Source organism: Platichthys flesus, chromosome 10 (assembly GCF_949316205.1).
Source record: "Platichthys flesus chromosome 10, fPlaFle2.1, whole genome shotgun sequence".
Lineage (NCBI taxonomy): Eukaryota > Metazoa > Chordata > Actinopteri > Pleuronectiformes > Pleuronectidae > Platichthys > Platichthys flesus.
Window position 1 is genome coordinate 17,328,309 of NC_084954.1, and position 15,401 is coordinate 17,343,709.

The following is a 15,401-nucleotide window of genomic DNA, read 5'->3' on the forward strand; positions in this document are numbered from 1 at the left end:
GCAATTCTGGCGCAGTTGAAAGCTGGTCTTATACTTTGGAAAAAAATAGAAAATACTGCTGACTGTGTATTATTTTTGTGGAAATGTGGCGACGCCGGCGCTGCAGTATCACCACCAATAGCTTCAGCCCCTCCACCACCCCAGCTTCCACCTGTAGGTTCCAACGGGGGGGTTTCAAGTATTTGCTCATCACTCCCATCATTCCTTTGTAATCATATGGGGGAGTGATTAAGTTGGAGCCTAGACGCCAAACACTGAATCTGTTATGATATGATCGAACGTGAGTTGTCTGACAATTGTGACATTCCACCTTATTTGTTCTTGTTTTTAATAAAGGGGTTGTGTTGTTTGCACAAGGTTTTGAAAATTGTCGGTTGCTGAGCACGCATTAGTTGCTGGTATGAACCAAGCTAAGGAATGATAATTTCCTGTGCTTGGCTCACACTGTAATTGAAGATGAAGCTCAGCACTCGGCTAATAACACTTCATGTAGGTCGGTCTGCTTTCAACACATCAGACTGGTTTTTCCTCTTTAGCCATGAATCCTTTAATGACAACGATCAATTGAAAAATATAGTGAAATACTCAACTTAAAAAAAAAAGGCCTTCGACAGCTCTGGAAACAGATGTGTGCAGAACAGGTTTGATTAGTTCATAGTGTGAATGTGGAGGAAATACACAGCTGAGAGGTACAGACATGCAACACCTTTGTCTGAACACAAAATCCTGAAGAACAAGCCGATGTTTTTACCAGAAAATGTACAACTGAACAGTAACTAGCTGCATTATGTTATTGCACAGACATGCAATCAAAGCACATAATACAATAATTAAGCTTTTTATTTTAGTATAAATATTACACCTCTAGGGTTTATTTTTTCTCAGCTACATTACAGATGATGGAAAAAGGAAATCATACCAGCGTGGAGCGTGCTCACGTTGCTCCTTCAGTCTACTGCCTGCTGAGCTATTTTGTTCCTAACCAGAGCCGACAGAGAAGCTGAAAACATCACAGACTGGTCATTTTCTCCTAATCCTGTAAATAAAGAAAGATGCTACCCTCCATCTCAAGAAAAGGTTCCTGTCGTGAATTCTTTTTTTCTCTCTTAATGTGTGACAACTGATGAATTCCCTCTACCCAAAAAGTAAACAGACAGAAGAGAAACATGTACAAGTGACAGAAAATAACATGTAGCCAGCGACAAGCCCATATATTCAAATCAATCGCGCTATTACACAAAGAGGGGGAAAATAACCAGGATGAAAACATGAACTGGTTGTGTTTCAGACTTGTAACGATACAAATCATTTGGATAACATCACCACACTGTGTGTTTTACAAGGCCATAAATCTAGGGTTGGGAGTGAATCCAAAATGAAAAGCGTTCTGTGAATGAAGGCCAAAATATTTATTTCCATTTGGAAGATTCACTTGCATAATAAACACGAGAAAGAAAGAAATGAATAAAGCTGGGCACAGGTAGAATCCAATCAATCGCCACCTTTTCAAAAATCACTTCGAAAAGTTCAAAGCAGCATTAGAGTTTATGGCTATTGTGCAGCCTGCAGTTAAGTCAGTACCCAACTTGAGACACACTCGCAACATTTATCATGTATTTAATGGCATAAAGAAAAAAGGGGAAACAGCTCCTCCCCTGCTGCTGTGGAACATCGCACATTCTGACCCATCACTCGCGTGTCCTTAAGCTCTGAGGTCAGAATGATTACAACCTCTTGTCAATTACTAGCGTCAAAGGCTCTAAATCAGAAGTTAATCCCAAGTAATCACCATGACCCGAGTCGTTACCCTCACTAGCTGACGGAGCAGTCTAAATTCTTATTGCCTTGGTCGTCCCGCTGCTCGCTTCAACAGGTTTACCAATATGGTCCAAACCACCCGCCAGAAAATATCCCCTACTGACAATCATGACATGGTGACGGTGTGGACAAAGAGTTTAAAACACGTTTAAGCATGGTTCGTCTGCCGGGAACTAGCTTTGATGGCGGGACAGAGTTCGTGTCGCGGTGGCGCTCAGTTCCAGTTCTCCCAGTCTTCCTCCAGCTGGCAAAAGACAGAAAAAGTTTCATTATGTATCCCCTGGTTTTTACCTTTACATTTGGGTTGGTTATCCTGCAAAAGCTAGCGAGGGCAGGCTACACTTTCAAATATGCTTCGGATACATCCCACGAATTTGACATGACACACAATTTGTTGAAATATATTAGAGCGGCACGTGAGGAGAATTTAAACAAATTAGATAAACATGTGCTTCAGAAACCACTTTCAAGCTCCAACTTTAACCTTTAATTCACTAATTTCCACCAACCTCCCCAGTGTCTTCTATTTTGGAGAGTGCCAGTTGAACTTCTTCCTCTGTCATGTCCAGGTCAAAGTCTTTCTCCCAGTCCTCACTCACGTCGGTGCTGGACCCTGGGGGAGTGAAGACACACACACACACACACTCAGGACTTTGTGACATTCACACTTTTTCTTTTTCTAGTCCTATTTAGTGGGAAATTCCCAATCTTATCAATTTAACGTATTCCGGTTGAGAGTTAACCTCCCAAACCAGAACAGGAAGAATTTCACTGCCAGCAGAAAAAACGCCCTCAGGTTAATGTACCTTTCTTGCCGTTGTTAGAGGGCGTTGACTTCCCGCTGTCAGAGTTGAGCTCAAACACTCTCAGGTCCTGTGGCCCCTCTTCTTTTGTTGGCTCTGGTTTAGAAGCAGGGGTCCTCGGGAGCGCCCCGTCAACAGTAACCTGTGGCTGGGGTGCAGCCTCCACCTGAGGCTGGGGGGGTAAGTCCCTCTTGGCAGGACTCTGAGTTTCCTGCGTCTTGACTGCGACATCTTCCAAGCTAGCTTCTGTCAGTGTGTTGGCCAGCTGCAGGGCGACGGGCTCTGGCCGCATATCCACCTGTGTGGGCAGGCTCACGCTGTCGCTGCTGACTGACAGGGTGGCGTCACGCTCTTCGCTTGGAGACAGGACGGGACTCAGCAGAGAGGTTCCTGTGGGAGCTGTCGGGGTCGTGGGCAGCTGGGGTGAGGTGTTGTCAAACAGCGGTGGGAAGTTGAGTTGAGACGATGACGACGGTGAGGCGCCGAGGAAGTCGTCTGAGAGTAGAAGAGAAAGTATCAGACAGGTGACATGAGTGAATGAATTTAAAGTGAATGAGTTAATTGTTCGTATTTAACCGAGACAAACATACCCTCCTCTTCCTCCTCCCAGCCCAGGGTCTCTGAGTGTGTCGTCTGTTCTGCTCTCTGCTTCAGTGCTACTCTCCTCGCCTCCTCCTGGAAGACACATTCACAGACAATTTAACATTTGCTATAATCCAAGGAGGTAAGTTTGTCTACCACATAATTTTATTTAACTTTGTATTGTAATGAGTGCTAAAATTCTGTTGTTTAATTTCTTGACATATGCAAAGTCCACAATATGATGCGCTCATGTTCACAGATACTGGACTGAAGCATCAATATCTCATCGGTTGCGTCAGTCCAGTATCTGTGAGGATGAAGATGTTTGTTAATGTTTATTGCATTACTTATTGTCTACAACCTTGTTAACCTTCACACGTTATAATTGTAAGTTGACAGATGGAGCCACTACCATCAAGTTTACTCTATTCCTGCTAAAGGTTCCCCCATTTCCTTATTTAAAGGCAGTAAAAAGTCCTCCATCACGGCTGTGGCTTGAAGTTACTAATCAGAAGCAGCTTTTGAATTGGTCAGCAGGTGGCACCGAAGACGCAGACAATTCAGTTAAGGGGAAAGGAAACCTGAAGATCTGGAGGATCGTCAACAGTTGAGATTACCTCGTCCAACTGGAAGACTTTGTAGAAATACCTCTGCCAAAATTCTGAATGGGATACAGCTGCTGGCACCTGCCGGGAAAAAAACACAAAAATATAATTATCCTTATCTGGTTTATCAATTTAAAACATGAAGCTCGGTAATAACAAGTGTTGACAAATGCAACAATAGATACCATTTTGGTGTAAAGGGATCGTATTGAGGGACTGTTGACCAAAAGCTCTGAGACTTCTCCTTTCTTATCCTCCAAACAGACGCTGGACAGCCAGTTGTCAAACTTCTCTGGTGGCCCTGGATGAAAGATACTTTGATTAAAATACACTAGAAACCCACAGAAACGTGTAAATGAATAATTGTGCATCATCCCATTGGTCTCAACACCCATCTCACAATGACCACATATTACATGCACACATCAATAGCATATATTTAGCTAAATAGTGAGACACTACACAAATCCAGCAAATGCCTTGGCTAAAAATGTATTTGGTTATTGACATTAAAATCGCGTTGATGCTCTAGAAACAGTCTAACAAAAATGAAAAAGACAGCTAAGATAACCCTCAAGAGTCATGGCAGAAGAAGAAAGTACCACCAAGTACTTCTCTGTGTACTGTCTTACCATCAGGCTCATTGCAGTATGTAGCGGGGTCGGCTTGCAAACTGTAGAGACGTGCCTGAGGGGAAAACACATGCTTAGCTATGGTTGTTTTGTTACTACAAGCACATCATGTGCCGACCTTCTTAGTCCTGCAGCCTCTTGTAACAAAGCTAAATCTGTCCTGAACCAACACTTTGTTTCACGATGATGTGGCCCGAGCACTATGACAGTACTCCGCTCTTTTCTGATCATTTAGAAAGTCATAATTTACTGGTTCTGTCTGTCTCTGAAGTCTGTATTTCAGCTCACCTTGGAACTGTCGTAAACCTCTGTGGTTCCTGATGGTGTTGCCATCAATGTGATGACATCACAGTCGATGGTTTTATCAGGGGGTGGAGCAAGTGTGTCAGAAATGACTCCCAAGAAACTAGAGAGGCTCTTCTTCACCTTCTCTGTGGTTTCTGAGGAGCCTTCCACCTGGGAAGTAGCGGAAATAGACAGGGTTACAGTCTGTACATGTGATGGTGACACAAATACACTGTCAGGAGAAAACAGAGACCCAGGAGAACTTACTGCAAGTTTGTTTCTGACAGCAGAGGCTGTCGCCGCAAGTGAGCAGGCGGTGTCATGCTGCACCACAGTGGAGAACTCTGTCAGGTCTCGCTTCAGGAATTCTAAGGCCTCAGACGACTGTGAAGGACAGAGCAGTGTGATCAACATCAGAATCTAGATTCAACTTACTATTATTTCCATCTGGAAATTCTCAAGTCACTTAAATGTTATACAGACACAGTTCACTGGCCTTGACAAATTAAAAAGATAACAATCATATAAAACTAAAATGTAAGTTTAGGGAGCACAGCAACTTTTACACATTGTAGATAATCTGGATCACATCCTATGGAAATGAGAATTGAACAGACCCTTTTCAGACTTCATCTGTACTGAGAGATCTGATCACAAGGGCACAGTTCAGGTTTGAAGCCCTAAATGCTTCCAAAATGTATTTAGAGATCCTATTCACTCAGACCTGTGATGCATGAGGCCACATTCTTTTCACTGTGTGAAAGCAGATGTGTCCTGGGCCACATATGAAGGACCCCTTACTCAACCCATGTCCTCTGACCCACTACAGTTTCATGAAGAATCTAACAGTTTCAGGCTTCAGTGCCTACGCCCACATTTGTTTGTGCTTACCTCCACAATAACAACACTGCCCACCACATAATGACTGTGATTTTCTTAAAATGGTCTAGTATTTCTTCATGGCAGAGGTGGACGCTCTCTTGCTGCTATCAACACACAGCGACACACACACATTGTCATCTGAAGGACCTTTGAACTCAGAATGGGCCAAAACAGCATAATCTGGTCTTCACAAACAAAAGGAACGTACATGTTTATTTCCATATAGAGCGAGGAAGGGAGACCTGATCACAAGCGGTCACAGGAGTGCATTTGAATAAAGTTGTGAACAGGTCCGTCTACTTATTCTAACTGTAGCTCTGCAGTGCCACCGGTATTTACTGTTGATAGAGCTTCTCAGACATTTCTGTAGGCTCCTGCTGAGCACTCACTGGATTACAACGCCTTTTCTGTGACAGCTGAATAGTTACCGAGTGGTTTTCTTTCCCTATAATCCAATATTTTTCAGTTCAACACAAGAAAGCTGGAGTTGATGGAACCATCCTCTGAGCTGAAACAAACAATACAATTAAAATAAGAAGTGTTCGTTTGCACGATGTCTACGTGGATTTACCTTGTCTTTGACGGCCTGGTAGCTCTGCTGAAGCCAGCCTCCCCACCAGCCTTCTCTGTGGACACACACAAACACACAGTCTGACATTAGCTTCTCCACACTGAGGCGGAGGAAACCACAAACACCGCAACGCAACTACACGATCACCGCTCATGAATGAACAAGTACAACATGTCCCGTCACTGCTGCGACACCTGACACTCACGGACTGTCAGCTGTCGACTTTCTCATGGTATCTTTAGCTAACTTTCACACACGCAGCGTAGCATGATACACGACTCAGCGATGTTAGCCCAGCTGTAATACGAGTTTATTAGGATAAACAAGTCGCGATTACGATAGTGAAGGTTACATATGGACGATCAATGCTAAGATAAAGCACGTGAAAAGCCCACTGGTGGTTACAGCGTAATTTCAGCTGCTGCAAGCCAAAGCTAACCAGGCTAGGCTAACGCTAGCCATGCTATGTTTTGGTAAACAAACGCACTTCCTGAACTGATCGCGACGCCTGAGGAGTGAACGTGCGAACGAAACAATAACACCGAGTGGAATTAGTCACAGAGCAAAAGAGGAAACGCGACATGTTCGCACTGTGCGTGCAACACAATGTTGTAAAACTAAATCTAGAACTGCGAGTTCACTCTCACCCTTCAGCCATCTTCACACGATGACATCATCAGTATTTACTGACCTCTGACCCCACTGAGTGTGGCTGTGAAAACACACACCCACGTGATGAGATGAGAGACCTCCTCTATTAGTACGCAGGTGATCACAAACACACGTTGAGATTACAGTGTATAATACACACTTTCTTTTAACCGGGAAATGTCACTGTATTTCTGCTAGGCCGCGGTCATGTAGTTTGAAATGTTATGTGCGTCTATTTGTGGTATTACGTTGAAGGTGATGGATCGAAAGAAATAATAATAATGATAATATTCATAATTATAATACAGCACCTTTCAAACATTAAATGCAGCTCAAAGTGCTTTACAAGAAAACCAAAAAGACAATGGTGTCACAAAAGATCATTTAATTAAAAGCATAGAAATAGGTCTTGATCTGTTTCTTAAAACTATCAAGAAGTAGCTTGCCTGATGTGTGGTGGGAGAGATAAAAGGGAAAACAAACGTTGAAAGATTAAAGTCACTTATTATGGACAGTAGATAACATAATTAATAACAATTCTGCTCTCCACACATGACATTAACAAGTATAAAGAACCAAATTCTTTGTCTATGAAGGAGTATATATATAAATATATATATATATATATATATATATTCAATAAGAGCAAGATATAAATGCTAAAATTTAAATTAACTGTTTTTCCATTTATTTTTCTCCAAATTTCAACAGCAAAATTACTTGAAACTAGACAAATTTGACAATTCAATTTTTTTTCCCTTAGTTTCTCAAAATGCTTTGACTTTCAGAGTAAGGGTGTTGCTATGAACAAGAGTCAGTGGAAAATTCTTTGTTTCCTCTTAATGATTTAAAAAAAAATTATACTCAATTCCAAAAAGATGTTGAGGTGACATTCCTTTATATATACCCAAAATTTCTAAAGTAAAATCTTCTGAAACTTGACATACAGACAGTAGGGTATAAAATAATTGTTTATAGAAGCAAGTTATTAAGTCTATATTACAAATCTAATTGTTTAATTGTTCAATTGTTTTATCCAATCGACTGTACAAACTTCAGTACAATTGAAAATAAATCTATGGATCAAGATATCTGAAAGGAAAAGCTAAAAAATCGTCATATTTATGAAACTTGAACCATTGAATGTTGAATAAACTAAAAAAATTATTCCCCATTTTGTTGGTTAATAAATCAATCAGCTGATTGCCTCAGTTGTACTTATATGTACTGATGAGTAGTATAATATATATAACAAAGAAACAATCTCTTTTTATGTTATTTGTATAAGAAAAAATCACATGGATGGAGTTGACATAAAGTATTATAATCCATCTAAAATTAACTAGGGTAATTCAGTAAATGCACTTACTTACATTCCACCTCTATTCAAATAATATATAGGTTTGTACATGGTTTTAACAAAACTTACATTTCTACAAACCATTGAGAAGTGAAGTATCAACAGATAAATTAAAGTGCATGTATGACATAATCTCATTATTGATGTCAGAGGTTTTTACCTCTGCAAAAGTACACAGTACGTGAGGCCGATACAACAGAAAGAGTTTTCTTTAGGAACCAGGCTAAATTTGTACACTTTCCTATAGGTTTGTGCAAGACTAAGTTAAAGCAAAATAAAATGCAGACAACTGAACACCATAGCATAGAGTTTAACAGCTAGAACAACAAAACAATAAAAAAATACACTAAATAGAAGATAAAAAAGGGGGTGAACACATTGAAGCTTACTAATAATATGAACACAGGTTTAATAGATGCAATCAAATTATATTTATAAATGGTTTTTCATCAAAAGTCAGGCTAAAAAGATTTTAAGTTTTGCAGTAAAAGATTTCAGCACTGGCTGCTCAACAAAAAAGGAGAAAGTGAAATAAAATATCAGATTTGAGCATATAGAAACCGTTTTCTTTCCATTAACAGTCATTCAATCAATCAACCGAACAATAAACCAAAATAATGTTTCCAGCCCAAACCTCTCCTTGATCCATTATGCTGGCTAATCAGTGTTTAGTAATTCCAACCTGAATCCCCTCATCAGTCTCTGTACATCTGTGGACGCTCGTCTGAGCCTATTGCACATGAGCAGCTGTGCTTTGCCCTCATCAGTATTCTGGGTGAAAAAGAGTCTGTGGGCTTCACTGAGCTCAAAATGTAAAAAAGAAAAGAACAGGCCACAAGCCTCTGGAAGTGTGTTCTCTCTTAATTGAAGTCCCCCCTTTATCCAGACGCTGCACAATGCGTGCGTATGTCCTGCAATATGTCTCCTCTGTCCAGACCCTCACTCCTCTTAATTGGATCTTTCAGTCCCCTAATTAACTCTTTCAATGCAGGCTGCACTGAGCAAAGTTGGGACAAGTAGTCGTCTATTGATCAGTATCTGAAGGAGTTAATTTATCCATCTGTCCACGCCTTGATAGTGTGTGCATGATATTTAATGCACAAAGAAGGAATGTGTGGTTAAAGAATTTAGTGTCCAGTCCAGTGCTGGGACTATGAGTTTAAATGAATATTATTTATTTTTTATGATGAACTTTTTCATAATTCTAGCATAGTAATATTTGTTGTTTTGCAGATACACACAGTTGTAGAGCAGATTTCTAAATGCACGTGGATATCTACAAGTAGAGATTTTCTGAACCCCATTTCTCTTTTTCAATTCTGATTTTAATATGATACTGCGAATTGGACGGTTATGAGTAGCGATCCGAAACCAGTGCATTTAAAAAAACATGAAATGCTGAGTCAGTCCTTTTAAAAAGAATAGCTGTGTTCTTTTTCTTAACTCACTGTGTGGTGATGATACATTTATCATAAATATAATTCACTCTTTTAATCAGTCAGATAACCTCCAAGAGATTACATTCAACAAACCTCACCGTCAATACTGTACTTTGTAACTCTACTTTGTATTTCTTTGAAACGCAGCATTTACATGTCTGTACCTCAGCAAATCACTATCCGCTCCCTCAATTTGGACTTTATACTGACTTCTTATCTGATACCACTGCATAGAAAAACAACAACTTATATAGTACAATTTAACAGCTGTGTGCGGCTAACCCTGTATGATGGTTTCTATAATATCATTGTAGCTTGACCTGGCTCAGGTTAAACCCTTCGAACTTCTTTTATTAAATATAGTTTGACAGTCATAACTGAAAAAGAATACAAATAAATGAATCTAGGACTACACACAACAACAGTGCATGTCAACATCCTGCTTGTGGTACATTCCAGTGTGAAACTGCAGCAAATCACTAAAAATGCACAAATAATAATGGATATCACTTCTTATTCGCTGCTTTAAAAAACCTACTGGCCAGAGGCAGTACAGCGGTTTAGCAGAGGCAAAGAATAACTAATTTCTAGGAAAAGAAAACTGCATTTATCTCTGGATGAAGCCGTTTACAGATATGAACAGCGGAGAATTTTCACACTATTGTGTCTGGACTTTCTCCAGAGTTTGTCTCTACATATGAACAACGAAACCGGAGATTCTCCGGTCAGACATGTTGTCAACAACACAGAAAGTCAGGAGCTTGCAGAGGTGTCAAGTAACTAATTACATTTACTCACGTTACTGTAATGGAGTTTACATAAGTAGATTTGACAGAAGTATTGTACTTCTCTACATTGGAAATTAGATCCATTACTGAGTTAAAAAAAAAACATAATTCAAGGCGCAAGGTAATTCTCATTGCAGAGGTAGACACTGTTGTGCTTGCTGTCATTCCAACAGCAAGTCACACCCATAGATATAAATATAAGGCTAGATGTCTCGTCCGCGTTTCCGGCCAACGGAGTCCAACGACTGCACATGGTGGCCATCTTGCGTCAGGGGGCTCGCTCACCCATAACATTGTGTTTGTAGTGGTACAAAATAATTCTTGATGTGTATTAGTAAAGGGAAATATTGTACCTATTTAAGAACATTATTCATTTTTTTTTTTAAATAACATAATTATTCATTAGTATGCAGTGTCATAACTACATCTCTGACGTTTATAAAAAAGTAAACTGTTTCAAAATCGGTTGAAAATTTAACAAGTTATGGTTATTTAAAAAGTACGTACAATTACATCACAATGTTATGGGTGAATGTACGGACTTTCGACTCCATTGGGCGAGACATCTAGCCTTATATATTTATCTATGGGCACACCTGCCGGTAGCGATCTTTTCTGTATTTTTCAGGACATGCCTTTTCAAAATAAAAGAAACCTTTCCAAAATAAATGTATCAAAACTTTGATTTGTGTTTACTTGAGTACAATATTTCAGTACTTTATACACCTCTGGGAGCTTCTCACTAGGACATACACTAAAGACATGCTATCGGATCTGCATGTGCTTGCTTGCGCTCAACCCTGCACTCAGTATCAGAGGCATCTCTAGTAGAACATCTCTAATTTTAAGGAGTGAAATATCAACAGTAATACCTTTATAACATTTTGGTTTTGTATATTAATCTCCAAGACTCTTAGAAAAGTGTTTAAAACTGGCATCACGATCAGCTAACACATTATTGATAATAATCCTGTGATTTATATACAGTATGTCTCTGAAAAGGGTCCTGGGGCAAAACAAGTACCTTTCCTGGAAGTTCTTACAAAACGTCCAATGCAGGACTACTTTGACTTCAACGTCACAGTATTAACAGTTTAATTTACTGTCTGAATACTTCCCTCAGCCCTGCTGAAATGACCCTTCTCTGTATCATTGTGTTCAATCTTCGGAGTTAATTGTGCACAACATTGTGACTTAAACCAGTGCTGCCACTGCTGGTTAGCGTCTGCTAAAGAGCACCCTGATGACAGCAGCGGCTGACCATAATGGCACACAGAGGACCTGCCCATATTGTATGATTTAAGAAGCATATCCATTACACAACGCACTCATCACACCCACCCACACTCTCACACTCCAGACCGCCGATGCCGTACCGTGGGTTAACACCATCTGGTGCCGATCAGGAAACACCAGCTTTGCACAAGTCAGTGTCACTAATTATCTACCTCGACCAAAGGGAGGCCGATCCCCGCTAATCTCCACAATGTGTTCTGCTTCCCATTCCCACCTGTGCCCCAGTGAAGGGGGGGCTTGTGGGAGGACCCCGAGGTCTCTGTGTCGAGGGACCAGGGACCAGGTGACGCTGCAACTCCGGTCCCCACGACAGAAGCTCTGCCGCTTGGTTTGGCTGGCAGCTGCCTCCCCCCACTGAGACATCCCACAGCTGACAATCCCCCAGCACTGACAGGGGCTCTTTACAGTGTGAATAGCCTCATATATTAGAGCTAACCGCCTTTGTGGTGAGCGAGGGTGTCAGGCCTTTTGGCCCGACAGCGCTTGTTACCATGATGAAATGTCGATTGAATGGAGGGGGTCTGTGTCCCAGGCACGAGAGCTTGGGCTCCCCCGGCCTTTGTGTCCCTCGCATGGCCATTGTTCGGACCCATTCAGGGCTCTCAGGAAAGGGAGGAGGAGGGAGGTTGGTGAGAATGAGTGTTACATCTCTTCATTGCTCCCCCTGATCTCCAGCTCATCTGTCAGCCGTGGGAGGATAAGCATGTATTTTACACGCTTGATTTGTTGCTAAGTGAAGGCCGGCCATTGTTGGGTTGTTTGACTAAATCATGTTCACGGCAATCAGTGTGTATAATAGTTATGCTTGTGGTTTAGTTGAGTAATTGTTGTTATCACTCGGCAAGAACTATTTATCCCAAAAAGTTTGACTGAAAATGTGTGTTGCCAATATATAGTATAAAAATATCCATTAATAAGGGAAAAGGGTCTTCTGTATGGTTTTATAGGAGCTTGTGTTGGACTGACTGCATTGTGTTAAATTGGCCTATTGTGCGCCTCGATCCACGTTCTTATGAGACAGTGACAAATCTCTGGCGTAGAGCTAAGAACATGGCTATGTCTGTGTCAGACAAAAGTGACGGGCCTTCCTGGCGCCTGTGTCACCCTTTCATCTCCTACACCCTGTTGAGGTGAAGATGGATGGTCCCTCTGCTCAAGCCTCTGTGATGGCGTATTGTCTTGCCCTTCTGTCCCTTTTTTATCTCCAAAGGTTGGTCTCTCCAGAGCTGGTTAGCAACCAATGACACCCTTTCCTAATCATCCATTTTTTGTCTTTCCCAGCACCATTAAAAGCCCTTCTGTTGAGTTAAGCAGATGCTGCTGTGCAACTCTTGCACAAGCTGATGCGTATTTGTGAGTAAAATTGAAATAAACCGCTGCCTTGAAATAAGAAAGGGAACTTGAGAGAAAGTGTTTCAAGGAATATGACATGTACCACCAATGACAGAAAATCTGCCAGAAAATGTTTATATATTTCAAAATCGTATTCATGCAAAGAAGAAGGCAAACAAGAGATATTATTATAAAGAAAATTTAATTTAGGAAAAATAGAAATCCTGCACAATAGGACACACCAGTTCAGTTCTGACATTTTCCACAGATATCAGATAAATTACAGTCTTTGCTCCTCTGATGAGATCCATTGTGCATTTAGAATATTTCTGTATAAACAATACCAAAGAGATACATAGTAAAACAAAATAGCAGCATTCTACATGGTATGAAGGTATATATACATTATGTACAAATTGTAGCACCAGACATTATTTTTGCAGTTCTTTTAAACAATCTTCTGTGAGCTGGTTGGTGTTGATCCAGACATCACAGGTCAGTTCTGAGAGAGCCCCCCCCTCACTTGTTCATAGACAGGCTGTGCAATGTGGAGGTTGTTGTGGGCAGAGGCTGGCAGAGGGAGCAGGGGCAGGGCATGCCAGGGAAGTGCCTGTACGAGCTGGCCAGGTGCAGGGGGTCCTTCAGCAGGCCCTGGACTGGAGCATGAAAGCCCAGGAAGCTGGCAGTGGAGTGTGGGACTGGGACGGAAGACGAGTGATGGTGCTGGAGCGCGGATGGAGTGCCACCCACCAGGGAGTGCAGCGACTGTGCCAGAGGATGGAGCGGGTGGTGGGCTGTGGGGGCTGCGGGGGTAATGGCGTGGTGGCTTGCGGTGCGGCTCTGGATGGCAGCGCTGCCTCCATAAACGTCACCCACCAGCTTCTTCATCTCATCCAACGATGTTGACAGCATGAGGATGTAGTTGCGGGCCAGAAGCAAGGTGGAGATTTTCGACAGCTTGCGCACTGAGGGGCCGTGGGCGTAGGGCATGACCTCTCTCAGGCCGTCCATCGCCTGGTTGAGATCGTGCATCCTCCTCCTCTCCCGGCTGTTGACTTTCAGCCTCAGGTCCTGCACCACCTCCTTGCCGTCCTCAGACATGATCTTACCGCCACCACCGCAGCGCTCCATCCTGCCCTCGCTGGCCTCGTCGTCTGCTCTGCCTTCTTGGTAGTAGGTCTGGAACATCTTGTTGGAGAAGAAGCTCCCAGCTGAGTCGTCCACCACCAGGTCAGGGGATGACGAGCGGCTGCTGGTGGAGCCAGCGTCAGAATCCATCTTGGCTGAAGCAAAGGAATGGAAAAAAGTTGTCCAAAAAATACAAAACAAAAGCCCGAGAGCTTTAGCTGAGGACTCTCAGATTCTACGGATGCTTCTCAGTTCTCAGTTTTTAAGTTCTTCCAGTTCCCTGAGTCGGCAATGTCTTGCTTCTCTCAGAGTTTGAGCCGTTGATTTGTCTGTCCACAGGAGTGAGTCTGTCTAAACTGTCACCCTCTGGGCCAACTAGGGTGTATTTATACCGCTGGCACAACAAAGGAACAATAAGTCGCATAATGAGACACTTAGAGCCACAGCCAATTGCAGAAGGGACACACTTTCACCCCCTTCCCACACCTCCTTCCTGCAGCCCCCACTTCACCTTCCCACACCCACGATTAATTCCCCCCAACCCAGATGAAACCCCTACACATTAACAAAAAACACTGGGTTAACCTGCACACCCATGAGTTAACCACAGCTTCCTTGAAAGACTGGTGTTGCAAACAGCATATTTCTAATGGTAAAAAATTGGATAAAAAGATTAAAACGTATCATATTCTAGTAAAGATAAAGTGAGTGAATGTGCAAGTGACCCCCTAGAGTGAGGCAGACCTCCGGTTTTTACAGCCCTGCTCCATAACACCAGATATATGATGCCCTCCAGGGCTTATTTACATATGGTATCCATGAGACACTTTGGGGAAAGGTATGAAGCACCATATGAGGTTCTCCAACATGTAAAGAGTGGCGTTAATGGCAGACTAGGTACAATTCAACCAGGAGCTTGAGACAAAAGGGGGTCAAATAAATTTGACTCGGCTCCCCAAACATTCTGTGAAATCACATCACTATCACTGGAAGGGGGTCCTCCAGTCTGGGAGGAGGTAGTTAAAAAGATACTAAAGAGTGGGCATGGCTTTGTCTTCCCTTAATTCAACCGTAAAGCTACTAGCACTTTCTCAGGTTTCCTTTTTCACATATTCTTTCTTTTGAAATGAAACCGAGCAGTCAGGAAAATAGCATAAACTTTACAAAATTGGATTCTCTACAGAGACGTTTCCATTTGTGACATGATAATTCTAACCAGGGTCGATGTC

At 42.0% G+C, this 15,401-nt stretch overlaps 2 protein-coding genes across 3 annotated transcripts; both read right to left on the reverse strand.

Annotated features, from left to right (window-relative positions):
• Window positions 1-522: 522 nt before the first annotated feature.
• bsdc1 (BSD domain containing 1) lies at window positions 523-6,898 on the reverse strand. Of its 2 annotated transcripts, XM_062397076.1 has the most exons (11): window positions 6,826-6,874; window positions 6,179-6,233; window positions 4,993-5,109; window positions 4,729-4,896; window positions 4,441-4,495; window positions 3,994-4,109; window positions 3,821-3,889; window positions 3,212-3,296; window positions 2,625-3,116; window positions 2,328-2,431; window positions 523-2,062 (listed from the first exon to the last, which is right to left on the reverse strand). In XM_062397076.1, exons 1-11 carry the CDS (start codon window positions 6,834-6,836, stop codon window positions 2,033-2,035), a joined length of 1,302 nt encoding a protein of 433 aa, XP_062253060.1. In that variant the 5' UTR covers window positions 6,837-6,874; the 3' UTR covers window positions 523-2,032. The 2 variants fall into 2 exon arrangements, with proteins under 2 accessions (XP_062253060.1, XP_062253059.1); XM_062397075.1 differs by having other exon boundaries at window positions 4,729-5,109; window positions 6,826-6,898.
• A 6,439-nt stretch (window positions 6,899-13,337) lies between these two features.
• On the reverse strand, window positions 13,338-14,322 carry olig4 (oligodendrocyte transcription factor 4). The gene has a single exon (XM_062398022.1). It carries the CDS (start codon window positions 14,320-14,322, stop codon window positions 13,564-13,566), a length of 759 nt encoding a protein of 252 aa, XP_062254006.1. The 3' UTR covers window positions 13,338-13,563.
• Between the last annotated feature and the right edge of the window lie 1,079 nt (window positions 14,323-15,401).

Bases quoted from the DNA above. Each gene is read 5' to 3' on its own strand.
- bsdc1 (XM_062397075.1), bottom strand. The intron at 5,110-6,178 runs GTAAATCCACGT...TGTCCTTCACAG, and splicing joins ACCAGGCCGTCAAAGACAAG to TCGTCTGAGGCCTTAGAATT. The intron at 3,890-3,993 runs GTATCTATTGTT...TTTTCCCGGCAG, and splicing joins GATCCCTTTACACCAAAATG to GTGCCAGCAGCTGTATCCCA.
- olig4 (XM_062398022.1), bottom strand. From the start codon at position 14,322: ATGGATTCTGACGCTGGCTCCACCAGCAGCCGCTCGTCATCCCCTGAC.